The 20,419-nt window shown below is 41.4% G+C and overlaps 2 protein-coding genes across 2 annotated transcripts; one reads left to right on the top strand and one right to left on the bottom strand.

Annotated features, from left to right (window-relative positions):
* Positions 1 to 139: 139 nt before the first annotated feature.
* On the bottom strand, positions 140 to 3,588 carry LOC115006097 (heat shock 70 kDa protein 1). The gene is made up of 2 exons (XM_029428150.1): positions 3,435 to 3,588; positions 140 to 2,269 (listed from the first exon to the last, which is right to left on the bottom strand). Exon 2 carries the CDS (start codon positions 2,238 to 2,240, stop codon positions 321 to 323), a length of 1,920 nt encoding a protein of 639 aa, XP_029284010.1. The 5' UTR covers positions 2,241 to 2,269; positions 3,435 to 3,588; the 3' UTR covers positions 140 to 320.
* A 1,669-nt stretch (positions 3,589 to 5,257) lies between these two features.
* LOC115006094 (serine protease 27-like) lies at positions 5,258 to 19,365 on the top strand. Its single transcript, XM_029428147.1, has 6 exons — positions 5,258 to 5,306; positions 7,310 to 7,330; positions 7,709 to 7,871; positions 12,815 to 13,083; positions 18,363 to 18,502; positions 18,845 to 19,365. The coding sequence occupies exons 1-6, from the start codon at positions 5,258 to 5,260 to the stop codon at positions 19,133 to 19,135; spliced, it is 933 nt and encodes a 310-aa protein (XP_029284007.1). The 3' UTR covers positions 19,136 to 19,365.
* The last annotated feature ends 1,054 nt before the right edge of the window (positions 19,366 to 20,419 follow it).

The following is a 20,419-nucleotide window of genomic DNA, read 5'->3' as shown; positions in this document are numbered from 1 at the left end:
TAAGATTTATTTTATTCTGATAATTGGAGTTCAGGGTTTTCTTTGTTCCCCTGAAACATACCCGATAATTTGTTTTCAGCAGCAACATAAATTCTAAATAAACAAACTGAAGCTATAAAGCAGAAACCAAACGACAAAATATATTTACGTTTCCTCTTTATTGCAATATTCAGCAAGGCAGAGATGAGAAATACATTAAGATGCCACCCATTACCCAAAAGCTAGAATCCTAACATGATGATAAAAACATATGCATGAGAGATGTAAAGTTACAGTAGAATTTCAAACAGCCCAGTGATGAGTCTATATTAAGGGATATTTTAGTCCACCTCCTCAATTGTGGGCCCCTGGGAGCCGGCTCCTGTCGGCTCGCCACAGCTGCCAGCAGGCATTCCTCCCTGGTACAACTTGCTGATGATGGGGTTGCACACTTTCTCCAGCTCTTTCTGCTTGTGTTGGTACTCTTCTTTATCAGCCAGCTGGTTGCTCTCCAGCCAGGCGATGGTCTCGTCACACCTCTCCATCAGCGTCTTCTCGTCCTCCTCACTAATTTTGCCCTTCAGGTTGTCGTCCTGCACACTGCTCTTCATGTTGAAGGTGTAGGACTCCAGAGAGTTCTTGGCAGAGATTTTGTCCCTCTGAAGGTCATCCTCAGCTTTGTATTGGTCGGCATCCTGCACCATCCTCTCAATCTCCTCTTTGCTCAGTCGGCCCTTATCGTTGGTGATGGTGATCTTGTTCTCTTTGCCGGTGCTTTTGTCCACTGCGGACACGTTCAAAATGCCATTGGCGTCCACGTCAAAGGTGACCTCGATTTGCGGGACCCCTCGTGGAGCGGGCGGGATTCCTGTAAGCTCAAACTTGCCCAGCAGGTTGTTGTCCTTGGTCATGGCTCTTTCCCCTTCATAGACCTGGATGAGGACCCCCGGCTGGTTATCAGAGTAGGTTGTGAAGACCTGGGTTTGTTTCGTGGGGATGGTGGTGTTTCGTTTAATCAGGGACGTCATGACTCCTCCAGCTGTCTCTATACCCAGGGACAGAGGCGCCACGTCCAGCAGCAGCACGTCCTGAACGTTGCCTGAGGTATCACCTGTGAGAATGGCGGCCTGGACAGCAGCCCCGTAAGCCACCGCCTCGTCTGGGTTGATGCTCTTATTCAGCTCCCTGCCGTTGAAGAGATCCTGCAGGAGTTTCTGGATTTTGGGGATTCGGGTGGAGCCTCCGACCAGGACGATGTCGTGGATCTGTGCCTTGTCCATTTTGGCGTCCCTCAGGGATTTCTCCACCGGCTCTAAGGTTCCCCTGAACAGGTCAGAGCACAGTTCCTCAAAGCGTGCCCTGGTGATGGAGGTGTAAAAGTCAATGCCCTCAGACAAAGAATCGATCTCAATGCTGGCCTGGGAGCTGGAGGACAGCGTTCTCTTGGCCCTCTCACAAGCTGTGCGCAGCCTTCTCAAGGCTCTCTTGTTCTGGCTGATGTCCTTCTTGTGTTTCCTCTTGAACTCTTCCATAAAGTGGTTGACCATGCGGTTGTCAAAGTCTTCTCCACCCAGGTGGGTGTCTCCAGCCGTGGCTTTGACCTCAAAGATACCGTCTTCGATGGTCAAGATGGACACGTCAAAGGTGCCTCCACCCAGGTCAAAGATCAGGACGTTACGTTCCCCTGACTGTTTTTTGTCCAGGCCGTATGCGATGGCGGCTGCCGTCGGCTCGTTGATGATCCTCAGGACATTCAGTCCTGCGATGACGCCTGCGTCTTTAGTTGCCTGTCGCTGGGAGTCGTTGAAGTATGCTGGGACTGTGACGACTGCATTGGACACCTTTGAGCCGAGGTACGCCTCAGCAATTTCCTTCATCTTCACCAGAACCATGGAGGAAATCTCCTCAGGGTAGAAGGTTTTCTCCTCCCCTTTGTATTCGACCTGAATTTTGGGCTTTCCTCCATCTCCGACAACCTCGAAGGGCCAGTGCTTCATGTCCGCCTGTACCACTGGATCATCAATCTTTCTTCCAATCAGTCTCTTGGCATCAAACACAGTGTTGCTGGGGTTCAAAGCCACCTGGTTCTTGGCTGCGTCCCCGATGAGCCTCTCCGTGTCAGTGAACGCCACATAGCTGGGGGTGGTCCTGTTGCCCTGGTCATTGGCGATGATTTCTACTTTTCCATGCTGAAAGACGCCCACACACGAGTAGGTGGTGCCAAGGTCGATACCGATTGCTACACCTTTAGATGCAGACATCTTGGTCGTTTCAAATGAGTGTCCTAAAGCTGAGACAAAAAAAAAAAATATATAAAACTGAAATTAGAAAAGTAAATGAAGTAATAAAATGTTGCACACCCTAAATATATATATAATAATATGGTCACATTAATAAGAAGGGTCTGTCTGTTCACTGAAAATTATAACTTAAAGTGTAATGCCATTTATATAAATATATTATTATTTATTGTATAAAAAAAAAATGGTGGCACATGTCTCATTGGTAGCACTGGTAGCACGTGTCTCATTGGTAGCACTGGTAGCACGTGTCTCATTGGTAGCACGTGTCTCATTGGTAGCACGTGTCTCATTGGTAGCACGTGTCTCATTGCCTAACTAGGCATTTCTTTCCAAACCGAAATTTCAAGACGACGTTAATGAGTTTGCATAAATAACTCAAAATTAGTTTGACAGGACTGAATATTAATTTGACCATCAATTCAGCCTAAATGTGAGTTATCTTATCAATGAAAGAACACATTATAGCGGCATTTAAAAGTTTACCGCAGTTAACACAACATGTGAACGTAATGTAGCTCTAAAAGCATGTTTTTAAATACAGTACATTAATCCTAGTCTATAATTGACCGTTTTTCTCAGGTCAGTTTGTGAAACGTTAATTTTAGTATGAAAACTGGTCGTAGCCGCGTTGGTTAATTTAAAATTCACCCTTAATGTCCGTTATAAGATCATTTTACTTTAAAAAGCAAACAGTAATTGTTTACATAAATGCTCCTCAAAACAAATAGCTTAAACGTAAACCGAACAAAAAAAAACTATAGTCTTGGAGATTATTGGCGGTCTAAAAATGGCCGGCTTTTTCTAAATGGAGTTCGGTGTAACGTTAATTCAGTATGAGAAAACTCCCCATTCCCGTGTTTAATCCAACAACGGGTATTCCTATAACTCGCACACACATTCAAGGACAACACAAAGCATCACCATAAACTAGGTGTAGAAACAATTACCTTACGTTCAGCTCTAGAAGAAATAGCTCTTAGCTCTGTAAATTTAATCGCGGCCTAAAATGGACAGATTTTCTAAGGGAGTTTGGTGAACCGGTCACTCCGTATGAGAACACTCCTCGGCTTCACACATCATTTTAAGGACAACACATCATTTTTAAATCAGCCGATATGTAAAAAAACACATTTATATTCTAGAAATTCTTACTGTTGAAAACGAAGCGGTTTCTTTCCCGTTGAGCAGCTCCTTTCGTCGGTAGTTTCGTCGTCTCAATGCCGGTAATTTAAACCGTCACAATTTATACGTTCCTCACGACCTTCTAGTCACTTCTGGAGCCTTCCGCTGAGCTTTTGGTCCAATCACAGTGCTCGGCACGGGTGCTTTGCGTGATGACGTAACCTCAGACGTCTCTACAAGCTTGTAGTCGAACAGCGAAACTGCTAGAACAAATTCTGCGTTTTCAAAATAATAAAATACAGTAATTAAAAAAATCTGAATACAAATATATCCAGTACGAAAAGAAAAAAACTATGTAAAATATATGTAAACACAATTAAATACATTAATTGTACACAAATAAACCCAAACAAATCATAATTTGAACACTAATTTTCCCAATATTCCACTTAAATGTACAATGTTTGATTGATTACCAAGATTGTTTCAATGCCGAAGTTTTGAGAAGACGTTAATGATTAATCCTAATGAAGAAGATGTGTTTCACACGACTAGATTAATCCAACAACCCAAATAAAAGCCTTAAATTGAGAGTTTTTCATGTGGAGTATTGGCAGCATTTTATCCAACATTTAATTCACCAGTAAGCCTACCTATAAGTTAAATGCATTTAACATTTTACATACAATTCTAGACACAGCAGTAATTTCAATTAGGCTATTATTAACACAAATGTTTATATGTTTAATCTAGAAGTGAAATTCTTTAATTATGTAAATATGGCTGTGGTCTATATCTCTTTGTCTTTGTATTTATTTTACTGAAATATTCACAGGTTGGATTGATTTGCTGTGTGCTCCCCAGAATAGTTTGTTAATAAATTAACATACAGTTATTTAATGCATGATATAAATATTAAAGATATTAAAACTAAGTTTAATCTGCCATAGTGTCGTTCTTATTATTACCACCAGATGACACCAAATTACTATATTTTCACATCAATGAACAATACTAGGAGGGAATTAAATGAGACTGTGATTTATTGTAACCATCATTTATATGGTTAAAATAAAAATATTATATATTTTAAAATATTCTTATGAAAGCATTTTCCATAATCTTATTTGATTTGGGGGAATATGTTTGCATTTGTATGTGTATGTGTGTACATGTAAATGGTTCTCTTTCGTTACCTTGCACGTTGCTATTTAAGTAAGTGTTTTAGGGTATGCAAAAGTCAATAATTAACTTTTGCTGTACTTTTGGACTCAAACCTTTGTCTCCATTGTTAGTTCAGATGCACTAAAGTCACACAACCACACAAACTAACTAAGACCAGCGACTCCCGTGTTGTGAGAGGCAAAATGACTGTTTTTGTCAATGGAGTCTGGTGGCTTTGACGAGAGCAGGACTAACAGCTTCCCCATCTAACAGCAGTGAAAATATTCAAAATATAGTGTACACCGATTTTATTTAGGTGTCTAAAGTACATGTGCAGCAGTACATTGCTTAGCTTCCTGCTGGTACTCCTGCCAGATTCTACAAACTGCATCTGGTAATACAGTGTAGTATGAAGTTCCTCATACAAGCTCACGTCCAAACATCACAACTCACTCAGACGTCCACTACAGGTTTTAAACATTCAGCCTCATGTATCCATCGTCGTTACAATGCTACGCTTACAGCCCCAAATAAAGTGTGTCCGGCCCGCTGGCTGCTGGATTGTGTAACGTTTGGTAGAGAAGGGCGTGCGTGTCGAGGTATGTCAGGTGTTGTCTCAGGACGACTCACCTGCAGGTCACAGTCCTGCCTCTTCAACATCCTCAGACGCAGCTCTGAAGAGTCACACGATGGTGGGGAAGCTCTTACTTTGTGCTGTCGTGCTGCTGCTTTTAACAGGTGAGTGCTGCTAAATATTGTGTTAATTATCTGTATTTAATATAGACTTTTATTTCTCTGAATTTATCCATTTATAGCAAATTCAGACACTTTAAACTCATATATGTATCAGAATACATGGACTTTAGTCTGGGTAGTTTATTTTATACTATATAAGCATGGAAGAGTTTTAGTGCCAGGCAAAAGTTTAAACAAATTACATCACATTAAATTACATCACATCACATTACATTACATCACATTAAATTACATCACATTAAATTACATCACATTACATTACAGTTCATTTAGCTGACGCTTTTGTCCAAAGCGACACAAAGTGCAAACAATCCTGGAGATACAACTCAACAGCAAGAATCTTGTAAGAACAATATCTTCAAACACAATCGTATCAGTGAACGCTGTCTTCAGACAGTTGGAAGTGCAACATACAGTTAGCTAACTATTAGCTATAAATAACTCAAACCAACACAAGTGCAACATACAAATGAAAAGATTTAAAAACATTTATTTTTGTATTTTCAGAATACAATAAAAAGTAAATAAAGTTCAAATATTGAGAATCAGGTCAAACGTTCAGTATTAGTGTCACATTTATCTTATCAGTCTGAAAAGAGATAGGATCTGATCGAACCTTCGTTATCTGGAGTCACACGTGAGAAGAAGATCCTGCAGAGCCAGTTTGACTGTTTCCAGTATTTCCAGTGTTAACAAAGAGCCGATGGTGAGTCAGTCGCTTCTTATGTGGTTCAGTAATACATGAAGTGGTGAGTAAATACAATAACACTGCAGGCGAACAGCTGAAGCTTCATTACTCACATTAACACAGTTTATATGACACGTGTTCATGTTTAAATATGTAAATGAGGCGTTATGTTATATGTTTCCTCTCGTCCGAAACAAGTAAAACAAAAGATCTCAAAATAAGAGAAATATGTTGACATACCTCCATCCTGCACCATGTTTTATATTGTTTTATATTGTTTTATATATTATATGGAGCACAGATCACTAAGTATCCACTGCACAATGTAGACTAGAGATATGTTGAGCATGTGACAAAAACACTTAAGTAAATGAAATAGTTAAAAGTGTAACGGTACGATCAAGACAGAGGGAGGTGGGACTCAATTGCACGACACAGAGGCAGATAGATGTTGGATGGAACTGGTCTTTACTGAACTTTGCAGTTGCTATGGTTACACGCATAGACAGTTGATCATACAAGGTATCCAGGGGTAATCCAGGAGCAGAGCCGGGTCAACAGGTTTGGTATACGGGCAGATACTCAGCATAACAGCACAGCAGACAAGGATCTGGCAAGGGCAGAATCCAGTCAGGGAAACAAGGTTGAGGAAGCCGGGGAATCACACGCTTGGGAAACAGGAAACAGGAAACAGGAAGACGGGACTAATGCTGGAACTCTTGACATCGAAGTACGAACTGGCAATGAGAGACAAACAAAACAGACTCTATACACACCAAGCAGTGAGAGGGAACGAGACACAAGTGAGGACACTAACGAACAGATTGGGAACACCTGGGGGCAGGAAGTAGAAACAACAGAGAACAGGTAATTAACAAAATAAAACAGGAAGTACAAACACAACACAACACATCTAACGAACAGGCCGAGACCTAATACAAGTCAATCGAATCTGTTTTCGGCCTTTGCTAAAGTTCCTATAATCTTCCTGTGAAGCTTTTATAGAAACATGAAACACAAACTCTTTGTTCAATCAAAGGATGAAACCTTTGTATTTATTCTCATGTCATTGTCATGCTCGCACACATCTTCTGTCTTCACCTCTCACCTGCTGCACGCTTTTGTTTCTTGGAGATCTTTTGTGTGACGCATGCCGACCTCACCCAGCAACACGTCACAGAAAGATTCCCAACACGTCTGTGGAAACCTTTTAATAACACAGCTTCAAGGCTCCAATTAATCACTATTATAATTATAATTATTATTATAATCACTATTGTATTATGTCTCCCCACAGGAAGCAATGCACAGTCCGATGGTGAGTATCGTTCTATTAATATTATTACTATTTCCATCATCATCATCACCACTTTAATTATTATTACTATGATTATTTTATTACCATTACTAATAACAATAATAATGTTTATTATGTATTTCTTTATTATTATTTTATTAATATGTTCCCTCTCTGCTGTGTTCTTCATTAGTTACACGTATACCTCATTCATAAACATATGTGACGAACATAAGCACCCGTACACATGGTTTGCATATTTATAATAACAATAATATTGTTATATCTTAATTTAAATGATTTGTTTATGTTTTGCTTGGTCTCTGTATCGTTTGTCACAACCTCTTTTTTCCTGTATTCCCCTTATAATAAGTTTGACCAGTTTGTGTGTGTCTGCAGTGTGTGGCGTTGCTCCGCTCAACAGCAGGATCGTGGGAGGCGAGGACGCTCCTGCAGGCGCGTGGCCGTGGCAGGTCAGCCTGCACAAATTATTCAGGCATTTCTGTGGAGGGTCGCTGATCAACAACCAGTGGGTGCTGACTGCAGCTCACTGCTTCACCAGGTAACACTCTGCACACCTGCTTCACCGGGTGACACTCTGCTTCACCTGGTGACACTCTGCTTCACCGGGTGACACTCTGCTTCACCAGGTAACACTCTGCACACCTGCTTCACCGGGTGACACTCTGCTTCACCGGGTGACACTCTGCTTCACCTGGTGACACTCTGCTTCACCTGGTGACACTCTGCACACCTGGTGACACTCTGCTTCACCTGGTGACACTCTGCACACCTGGTGACACTCTGCTTCACCTGGTGACACTCTGCACACCTGGTGACACTCTGCTTCACTGGGTGACACTCTGCTTCACCTGGTGACACTCTGCACACCTGGTGACACTCTGCTTCACCTGGTGACACGCTGCACACCTGGTGACACTCTGCACACCTGGTGACACTCTGCTTCACCTGGTGACACGCTGCACACCTGGTGACACTCTGCACACCTGGTGACACTCTGCTTCACCTGGTGACACTCTGCACACCTGGTGACACTCTGCTTCACCTGGTGACACTCTGCACACCTGGTGACACTCTGCACACCTGGTGACACTCTGCACACCTGGTGACACTCTGCTTCACCTGGTGACACTCTGCACACCTGGTGACACTCTGCTTCACCCGGTGACACTCTGCACACCTGGTGACACTCTGCACACCTGGTGACACTCTGCTTCACCTGGTGACACTCTGCTTCACCTGGTGACACTCTGCACACCTGGCGACACTCTGCTTCACCTGGTGACACTCTGCACTCCGGGTGACACTCTGCTTCACCTGGTGACACTCTGCACACCTGGTGACACTCTGCTTCACCTGGTGACACTCTGCACACCTGGTGACACTCTGCACACCTGCTTCACCTGGTGACACTCTGCACACCTGGTGACACTCTGCACACCTGCTTCACCGGGTGACACTCTGCTTCACTGGGTGACACTCTGCTTCACCTGGTGACACTCTGCACACCTGATGACACTCTGCTTCACCTGGTGACACGCTGCACACCTGGTGACACTCTGCTTCACTGGGTGACACTCTGCTTCACCTGGTGACACTCTGCACACCTGATGACACTCTGCTTCACCTGGTGACACTCTGCACACCTGGTGACACTCTGCACACCTGCTTCACCTGGTGACACTCTGCACACCTGGTGACACTCTGCACACCTGGTGACACTCTGCACACCTGGTGACACTCGGCACACCTGGTGACACTCTGCTTCACCTGGTGACACTCTGCACACCTGGTGACACTCTGCACACCTGCTTACACCTGCTTCACCTGGTGACACTCTGCACACCTGCTTCACCTGGTGACACTCTGCTTCACCGGTGACACTCTGCTTCACCGGGTGACACTCTGCTTCACCTGGTGACACTCTGCACACCTGGTGACACTCTGCTTCACCTGGTGACACGCTGCACACCTGGTGACACTCTGCACACCTGGTGACACTCTGCACACCTGGTGACACTCTGCTTCACCTGGTGACACTCTGCTTCACCTGGTGACACGCTGCACACCTGGTGACACTCTGCACACCTGCTTCACCTGGTGACACTCTGCACACCTGGTGACACTCTGCACACCTGGTGACACTCTGCACACCTGCTTCACCTGGTGACACTCTGCACACCTGGTGACACTCTGCACACCTGGTGACACTCTGCACACCTGGTGACACTCTGCACACCTGGTGACACTCGGCACACCTGGCGACACTCTGCTTCACCTGGTGACACTCTGCACTCCGGGTGACACTCTGCTTCACCTGGTGACACTCTGCACACCTGGTGACACTCTGCTTCACCTGGTGACACTCTGCACACCTGGTGACACTCTGCACACCTGCTTCACCTGGTGACACTCTGCACACCTGGTGACACTCTGCACACCTGCTTCACTGGGTGACACTCTGCTTCACCTGGTGACACTCTGCACACCTGATGACACTCTGCTTCACCTGGTGACACGCTGCACACCTGGTGACACTCTGCTTCACTGGGTGACACTCTGCTTCACCTGGTGACACTCTGCACACCTGATGACACTCTGCTTCACCTGGTGACACTCTGCACACCTGGTGACACTCTGCACACCTGCTTCACCTGGTGACACTCTGCACACCTGGTGACACTCTGCACACCTGGTGACACTCTGCACACCTGGTGACACTCGGCACACCTGGTGACACTCTGCTTCACCTGGTGACACTCTGCACACCTGGTGACACTCTGCACACCTGGTGACACTCTGCACACCTGCTTCACCTGGTGACACTCTGCACACCTGCTTCACCGGGTGACACTCTGCTTCACCGGGTGACACTCTGCTTCACCTGGTGACACTCTGCACACCTGGTGACACTCTGCTTCACCTGGTGACACGCTGCACACCTGGTGACACTCTGCACACCTGGTGACACTCTGCACACCTGGTGACACTCTGCTTCACCTGGTGACACTCTGCTTCACCTGGTGACACGCTGCACACCTGGTGACACTCTGCACACCTGCTTCACCTGGTGACACTCTGCACACCTGGTGACACTCTGCACACCTGGTGACACTCTGCACACCTGCTTCACCTGGTGACACTCTGCACACCTGGTGACACTCTGCACACCTGGTGACACTCTGCACACCTGGTGACACTCTGCACACCTGGTGACACTCTGCACACCTGGTGACACTCTGTACACCTGGTGACACTCGGCACACCTGGTGACACTCGGCACACCTGGTGACACTCGGCACACCTGGTGACACACCTGGTGACACTCTGCACACCTGGTGACACTCTGCACACCTGGTGACACTCTGCACACCTGGTGACACTCTGCACACCTGGTGCTGCAAAGACACAAAACTATTACAAACCTCTCAGCGGGTTCTTCTCTGTGTCAAATACCAAAACAACTGTTTCACTGATTTTACTTTAAATACAGTTAAAGTATTATTACTATTATTACTTTAACAGTATTATTATTATTACTAATACTACTATAATACTATTACTACTATTAGTAATAATAGTAATAATGTTAAAGTATTAGTAATAATAATAATAATGTTAAAGTATTAGTAATAATAATAATACAGTTAAAGTATTAGTAATAATAATGTTAAAGTATTAGTAATAATAATAATACAGTTAAAGTATTAGTAATAATAATAATAATGTTAAAGTATTAGTAATAATAATAATACAGTTAAAGTATTAGTAATAATAATAATACAGTTAAAGTATTAGTAATAATAATAATAATGTTAAAGTATTAGTAATAATAGTAATACTATTAAAGTATTAGTAATAATAATAATAATTTTAAAGTATTAGTAATAATAATAATAATACAGTTAAAGTATTAGTAATAATAATAATGTTAAAATATTAGTAATAATAGTAATACTATTAAAGTATTAGTAATAATAATAATAATTTTAAAGTATTAGTAATAATAGTAATACAGTTAAAGTATTAGTAATAATAATACAGTTAAAGTATTAGTAATAATAATAATAATTTTAAAGTATTAGTAATAATAATAATACAGTTAAAGTATTAGTAATAATAATACAGTTAAAGTATTAGTAATAATAATAATACTGTTAAAGTATTAGTAATAATAATAATACCGTCAAAGTTTTAGTAATAATAATAATACAGTTATAGTATTAGTAATAATAATACAGTTATAGTATTAGTAATAATAATAATAATGTTAAAGTATTAGTAATAATAATACAGTTATAGTATTAGTAATAATAATACAGTTATAGTATTAGTAATAATAATACAGTTAAAGTATTAGTAATAATAATACAGTTATAGTATTAGTAATAATAATAATACAGTTAAAGTATTAGTAATAATAATGTTAAAGTATTAGTAATAATAATAATACAGTTAAAGTAGTCGTAATAATAATAATACAGTTAAAGTATTAGTAATAATAATACAGTTAAAGTATTAGTAATAATAATAATACAGTTAAAGTATTAGTAATAATAATAATACGGTCAAAGTTTTAGTAATAATAATAATAATAATGTTAAAGTATTAGTAATAATAGTAATAATGTTAAAGTATTAGTAATAATAATAATAATGTTAAAGTATTAGTAATAATAATACAGTTATAGTATTAGTAATAATAATACAGTTATAGTATTAGTAATAATAATAATACAGTTAAAGTATTAGTAATAATAATGTTAAAGTATTAGTAATAATAATAATACAGTTAAAGTAGTCGTAATAATAATAATACAGTTAAAGTATTAGTAATAATAATGTTAAAGTATTTGTAATATTTGTAATAATGTTAAAGTATTAGTTATAATAATAATACTGTTAAAGTATTAGTAATAATAATAATAATGTTAAAGTATTAGTAATAATCATCATGTTAAAGTATTAGTAATAATAATAATACAGTTAAAGTATTAGTAATAATAGTAATAATGTGTCTCTTGTGGTCTTTTTAAGTCTCTTCCTTGTCAGTATGTGCACGTTTATTTGGGGGGCCCTGACACGTTGAGCCCCTGACACGTTGAGCCCCTGACACGTTGAGCCCCTGACATGTTGAGCCCCTGACACGTTGGCCCCTGACATGTTGAGCTCCTGACACGTTGAGCCCCTGACACGTTAGGCCCCTGACATGTTGAGCCCCTAACACGTTGAGCCCCTGACACGTTGGCGCCTGACACGTTGGCCCCTGACACATTGGGCCCCTGACATTTTGAGCCCCTGACACGTTTGCCCCTGACACCTTGGGCCCCTGACACTTTGGGCCCCTGACACGTTGGCTCCTGACACGTTGGGCCCCTGACATGTTGAGCCCCTGACACGTTGGCCCCTGACACGTTGGGCCCCTGTCACGTTGGGCTCCCGATCTTCTTCGACTTCTGTGTTCTAACATGTCGTCTCTCCGCAGCACAAGCACCTTCGGTCTCACCGTGTATCTCGGCCGTGACACCCAACAAAGCCAGAATCCGGACGAGGTGTCCCGCTCCGTGATTGAGGTCATCCCACATGCGGACTACAATCCCAACACTAACGACAACGACGTGGCTCTGCTGAAGCTGTCGGCGCCCGTGGACTTCACCGACCACATCAGGCCCGTGTGTCTGGCTGCGGACGGCAGCACGCTCGGTAACGGGACGACCTGCTGGGTCACCGGCTGGGGAACCATCCGATCTGAGGGTAAGGATGTATTCAGCTCATTTGAATCACTGTATATGCTAATGCTATACTATGCTATGCTAATGCTAATAGATGAGTGGATTCATCTATAATAACACATCTTTTATTAGTTGATTATATTTTGTACGAATAATCTGAATCTGGTCAGTAAATGTTGAGAAGTGGAGTCGAAGTATAAAGTAGCAGAAAGTGGAAATACTCAAGTAAAATAAAAGTTCATTTGAAAACTACTAAAGTAAATGGAAAAGCAAAGTTCGTAGTTTTTGTTCACTTTCTTTATTATATTTATTATACACTCATATACAGAGTTAAAACAAATACAGAAAACACAAACGATTTCTTCTCTTTATCTTAACATTAAATAAGATGTGTTATATTGTTTACATTCATTAATACAGGAACGTTGTTCCTGAATATATTTTCAAACAAGTAATAAATATTTAAATAATATACAACATGTTAAGTAAAAGTACCTCAAACCTGTAGCTGGTACTTGTGTAAATGTACTTAAAACAAAAGTGTAGATTATTGTCATTTGTTGCATTTACATTTTGTCCGTGATTTTGTCTCTAAACACTACCCATGAGCCTTTGCTTTTCAATCTGAATTTAAAAACAACATATCGCCATTTTGTAGTCGGTGGGACACTGTGTCGTCGGTGGTACAGTGTGTCGTCGGTGGGACACTGTGTCGTCGGTGGGACAGTGTGCCGTCGGTGGGACACTGTGTCGTCGGTGGGACAGTGTGCCGTCGGTGGGACACTGTGTCGTCGGTGGGACAGTGTGTCGTCGGTGGAACACTGTGTCGTCGGTGGGACAGTGTGTCGTCGGTGAGACAGTGTGTCGTCGGTGAGACAGTGTGTCGTCGGTAGAACAGTGTGTCGTCGGTAGAACAGTGTATCGTCGGTGAGACAGTGTGTCGTCGGTAGAACAGTGTATCGTCGGTGGGACAGTGTGCCGTCGGTGGGACAGTGTGTCGTCGGTAGAACAGTGTATCGTCGGTGGGACAGTGTGTCGTCGGTGAGACAGTGTGTCGTCGGTAGAACAGTGTATCGTCGGTGGGACAGTGTGTCGTCGGTGAGACAGTGTGTCGTCGGTAGAACAGTGTATCGTCGGTGGGACAGTGTGTTGTTGGTGTGGTGGTCTACCAGGGGCCGTGGTGATGGTGCAGTCTGACCGCTGCAGGGAGAAAGGACCTCCGGTATCTCTCCGTGAGACACTGCGGGTGAAGCAGCCTGTCACTGAAGGAGCTGCACAGTGAGGACAAAGTGTCCTGGAGGGGGGGGGACATGTTGTCCAATAGAGAGGACAGCTCCTCTCCCACCACCTCCACAGTGTCCAGAGGCCTCCCCAGGACAGAGTTGGCCTTCTTCAGCAGTCTGTTCAGTCTCTTCCTGTCAGCAGAGATGCTGCTGCCCCAGCAGAGTCAAAGAAGGTCTTAAAGACCCCCCTGCTCTCCAGCAGACCTCAGTCTCTGTCCCTTCTTGAACAGAGCAGCAGAATTATCTCACCAGTCCAGTTTGTTGTTCAGGTGAACGCCCAGGTACTTGAAAGATTTTACAATCTCAATGTCTGTACCCAGGATGTTCACTGGTGTTGGGGGGAATGATGGCGCCTCCTGAAGTCCACCACCAGCTCCCTGGTCGTCGTCCCGTTCTTACAGTGGTGACTGTCACTTACACATTGTTCTGCATAATGAGGACGTTTACTTTAAGTATATTTTGAGTCTAATACTTATAAACAGTATGTATAACAAAGTACTGCAGGTTGTGTTTGACGTTTTCTAAATCAGACGTTTCTTGTCAAAAAAAAAGAAAATTGTAGTTTTCAAATGAAAGAACCAAACATATTAAAATCATCAGTTCTTCATATGCATTCATGAGCTTCCTGAGCTGTGATTCAGTAAAGTGATGAAGACGAGCGGGCCGCGCCCGACAGTGATGTCACAACAGGTGTTTCCACATCACTGTTTCCACCCTGTCAACAATCATTATATCATAACTCTGAGATTAAAGGAGGCGAGTCATCCTGCAACACTCCTGCCTGTCAAATAAAGTCATCGACCACCGACTCTCCACCTCAACAGGACAAACACCGGATTATATTCCCCATAGAAGTCACCTTCTATAAAGGACCTTTAACACACAGCGCCCGCACCAAAGTCAACAAGGCTGACATTTTAAAAATAACTTTTCTTCGGACTATACATGAATAAACGTGAGGTGATATTAATATATATATATATATATACAGTATAATATATATATATATATATTATACTGTATATATATACAGTATATCTCAAAAGTGAGTACACCCTTTAGATTTTTGCAAATATTCTGTTATATCCTTTCAGGGGATAACATTATCCTACTGAAACTTTGATATAACTTAAAGTAGTCAGTGTGCTGCTTGAATAACAGTATAGATTTATTGTCCTTTGAAAATTACTCAGTACACAGCTGTTAATGTCTAAACAGCTGGCAACAAAAGTGAGTACACCCCATAGTGAACATGTCTAAATTGTGCCCAAAGTGTCAATATTTTGTGTGACCACCATTGTTATCTAGCACTGCTTTAACCCTCCTGGGCATGGAATTCACCAGAGCTGCACAGGTTGCTTCTGGAATCTTCTTCCACTCCTCCACGACGACATCACGGAGCGCACGGATGTTGGACACCTTGCACTCCTCCACCTTCCTCTTGAGGATGCCCCACATGTGCTCAATTGGGTTTAGGTCTGGAGACATACTTGGCCAGTCCATCACCTTAACCTTCAGCTTCTTCAGCAAGGCCGTTGTCATCTTGGAGGTGTGTTTAGGGTCATTATCATGTTGGAAAACTGCCCTACGGCCCAGTTTCCGAAGAGAGGGGATCATGCTCTGCTGCAGGATGTCACAGTATATATTGGAATTCATGTGTCCCTCAATGAAATGCAGCTCCCCAGTGCCGGCAGCACTCATGCAGCCCCAGACCATGATGCTGCCACCACCATGCTTGACTGTAGGCAAAACACATTTGTCTTGGTACTCCTCACCAGGGTGCCGCCACACACGCCGGACACCATCTGACCCAAACAGGTTTATTTTGGTCTCATCAGACCACAGGACATGGTTCCAGTAACTCATGTTCTTGGATTCATTGTCTTCAGCAAACTGTTTGCGGGCTTTCTTATGCATCGGTTTCAGAAGGGGCTTCTGTCTGGGGCGACGGCCATACAAACCGATTTGATGCAGTGTGCGGCGTATGGTCTGGGCACTGACAGGCTGACATTCCCACTTCTGCAACCTCTGCAGCAATGCTGGAAGCACTCGCACGTCTATTTTTGGAAACCAACCTCTGGATATGACGCTGAGCACGTGGACTCAACTTCTTTGGTCGACCCTGGCGAGGCCTGTTCCGAGTGGAACCTGTCCTGGAAAACCGCTGTATGATCTTAGCCACTGTGCTGCAACTCATTTTCATGGTGTTGGCAATCTTCTTATAGCCAAGGCCATCTTTGTGAAGCGCAATAATCCTTTTTTTCAGCCGCTCAGAGAGTTCCTTGCCATGAGGTGCCATGTTGTCCAGCATTCAGAGAGAATTGTGCCCAAAACACCAAATTTAACAGCCCTGCTTATCATTTACACCTGAATCCTTGTAACACTAACGAGTCACATGACACCAGGGCGGGAAAACAACATCATTGGGCACAATTAGGACATGTTCACTATGGGGTGTACTCACTTTTGTTGCCAGCTGTTTAGACATTAACAGCTGTGTACTGAGTAATTTTCAAAGGACAATAAATCTATACTGTTATTCAAGCAGCACACTGACTACTTTAAGTTATATCAAAGTTTCAGTAGGATAATGTTATCCCCTGAAAGGATATAACAGAATATTTGTAAAAATCTAAAGGGTGTACTCACTTTTGAGATATACTGTATATATACAGTATAATATATATATATATATATATATATATTATACTGTATATATATTATACTGTATATATATATATATATATATATATATATATATATACAGTATAATATATATATATATATATATATATATATATATTATACTGTATATATATATATTATACTGTATATATATATATATATATATATATATATATATACAGTATAATATATATATATATATATATATAAGTATAATATATATATATATATATATATATATATATATTATACTGTATATATATATATATATATTATACTGTATATATATATATATATATATATATATATATATATATAATGAACATTTTGCAACGTAAGCGGAGCGCAGTGTGTCATGTCTCCCTCACACTCGTTGTGTATTGAGGAGCTGCAGACTAACCTACATTTACTGCCAGTAGACAGTTTCACTGCTAACCTTTCCTCCGCTCCGACAACACATCAATAACTACAGTCTGACAGTAGAGCAGGAAGACTCCTGCGTTTCCCTGGAGCGATCCCTGATCCGTCAAGAGTCAAATACAACCGTGTGAATCACCACAACCACAGGAGGTCGTGAATGAGCACAAAACATATTAGTGTGAAGAGTCCAGGAGGATGTGAGATCAGCTGCGGACCCTTCAGACCCCCGGGGCGGACGCCTGGCCGAGATCACAACAAGACGCGTGTTCACGTGTGTTTCTTACTGTCAACAAATCCCATGAACAACCCTGAACCAACAACTCAGTGGCTCTTATCTTTAAAAATACTAATGTAATATATTCACACGATGTAGTATGCAAGAAGAAGAGAAGTATGTCCCAATACTTACGTCACAGGTCATACATACCAGGATGCACGTTCTGCAGTCTGGTTATTCTTACCCACAATCCTTTTCGCAGCAGATATATAAGCAAGAGGGTCAAAGTTCAAGCTGCCATGTAATGACAAAGTAGGGTTCCAATATTAAGAATACTGCATGCAACGGTTTGTACTTTGTAAGAGCAGCTGCAGGACGTACTGAAAGTGAACAGTATAAGAGCCATAGTTTCAAAAAGTCTCAGTCACTTCCTGAAACAGCTGCTCACTGAAGTTTTTACCAAACAATCAGGAGGAAATAGGTCATTCGTTGGGGACTATTTTCAGCGGCGGATGAATCCACATTTGGAGATCTAGTGTGTATTCGTGGCAGCAGGTGTGTGTGTGTGTGTGTGTGTGTGTGTGTGTGTGTGTGTGTGTGTGTGTGTGTGTGTGTGTGTGTGTGTGTGTGTGTGATTGTGTGAGTGTGAGAGAGTCAAAGGCACAGACTTAATAATATTATTTTCTTCTTCTTCAGTTTCTCTCCCGTTCCCTCAGACGCTGCAGGAAGTGAGCGTCCCCGTCGTGTCCAACGCTCAGTGTAGTGCCTCTTACAGTGTACTCACAAGCAACATGATCTGTGCCGGTCTGCAGGATGGAGGGAAGGACTCGTGCCAGGTGAGTCTCTCCATCACCTGATGACACACCTTCAGGTGTGAAGCTCAGACAGAGTCGCGGGCATGAGACTAAGCTAGGCTTAGAGCTGTACTTACGTACAGTACTTGAGAGTAAATGTACTTCTTACTCTCCACCACTATGGTATGAAGTAAAGATCTGTCTATGATGTGTTTATATGTGCTCGTTGTTAAAGTGGGGTTTGGTGTGAAGCTCAGTCAGAGTAGCGGGTATCAGGACTTAACAAGGCTCAAGTCAAGTACAAGTAGCTCAGAACTGTACTTGAGTAAATGTACTTATTACTTAGTTTGCCGGTGTTATAACGGACGTGTCTGGCCTCCGCAGGGTGACTCAGGCGGCCCGCTTGTGACTAAAACCGGCTCTACGTGGATCCAGGCCGGAGTGGTGAGTTTTGGACGAGGCTGTGCCCTGGCCAACTTCCCGGGAGTCTACGCCCGAGTGTCGCGGTACCAGTCCTGGATCATCACCCAGACCAACACCCGGAACACCAGCACCGAGCCGGGCTTCGTCGACATCCAGCTCAACAGCTCGTCCTCTGGAACCACTCGTCTGGTTTCTCTCTCGCTGCTGCTGTCCTTCCTCCCGGTCCTCTTCTCTCTCTTCGTGCTTACATAGGATGATGGTTGTTGCACCAGTACAGAATCACTGGACCACTACCTCTCATTGATATCGTTTGTTGCTGGAATACTACTGTCAGCCACAAGATTAATTTTTCCATACACTTTAAAATGTACCTGCCAGAAGACATGAATGTGTTTAGTCCTAATTATGTTATATTAATGATTTTAAATAAAGCATTAAGTGCAACATTTAATTAAAAAATCATTAAATTTACCAGTTATAATATTATATATATATTTCCTTATTCTGTATTTCAATGAAATTGTAAAGACATTTATTTTAAAAGGCTTTTGAATTAAACTAATTTAACAAAATTACATTTTGTGTTTGTTTGGATTTAAAGTTAAATATTTTCCATAAAAGATCATTTAAATACAGAATAATTACAATATTAATTGATAAATTTGATTCTATTTTTACTTAAATAAACTCAAATGCATAATTTAAACTAATCAGTAAATAAATAATAAATAAATAGAAATTGGTGAATTTATTAACATAATTATGATAAAGAAACAAACAAAAATACAGATAATAATAAGTCTTTGTTCAAATCTTTTTACTTGGAAAATTTAGATTTATTGGTGTTGATTTGATAATTGTTTTGTTTATTAGCACACATATTTAAATAAAATAAAACCTTTGCACAGATTGTAGAAGTTAAAATAAACTGTGACGGGTGATACTGAAGATATGTAACTGTGTGATTATATCGTCTTAAATCTGTTATTAATTAATAAGAAGCAATTAATGCGTCGATTTCTTTTGTTGCACTGAGCATCTGCAATTTACTATTTAAGCCTGAAATACATGAAGTACAACTTATATTTACAATTATAAACATTCACATCATTTTACATTTGGTCAAATATTTGAAACACATTAGAGTGTGTTGAGGTTCAATATTACAGCTGACTGTATTTATATCTGTTTGTCTGTATTTTGTTGAATAAAATGTTGTTTCTTAACATTTTGAGTGTATTTTTTGCTTTTGGAGGAAGTATTCAGTAATACCACATAATTAAAAAAGAAAAAGCAGCAAATCTTCAAATTTATGAAGCAATTCATGAAATGTTTTCACATAAAAGCGACTTAAACAAATTTTCTGTCAATCACCTAATTGATAGATTGATTAATGGTCACATGTTTTATATGTAAATATATTCATTTGTAAATGTAGTGAAGTAAAAATATACAATAATGTACATAAATATATGTAATATACAATTCTTGCCTCAGATTAAAAAGAAAACAACTAAATAAAATAAGTAATAGCAG

Source organism: Cottoperca gobio, unplaced genomic scaffold (assembly GCF_900634415.1).
Source record: "Cottoperca gobio unplaced genomic scaffold, fCotGob3.1 fCotGob3_485arrow_ctg1, whole genome shotgun sequence".
In the NCBI taxonomy this organism is placed as follows: Eukaryota; Metazoa; Chordata; class Actinopteri; order Perciformes; family Bovichtidae; genus Cottoperca; species Cottoperca gobio.
Note: the sequence above shows the minus strand (reverse complement) of the source record. Positions and strands in the feature narration are given on the sequence as shown.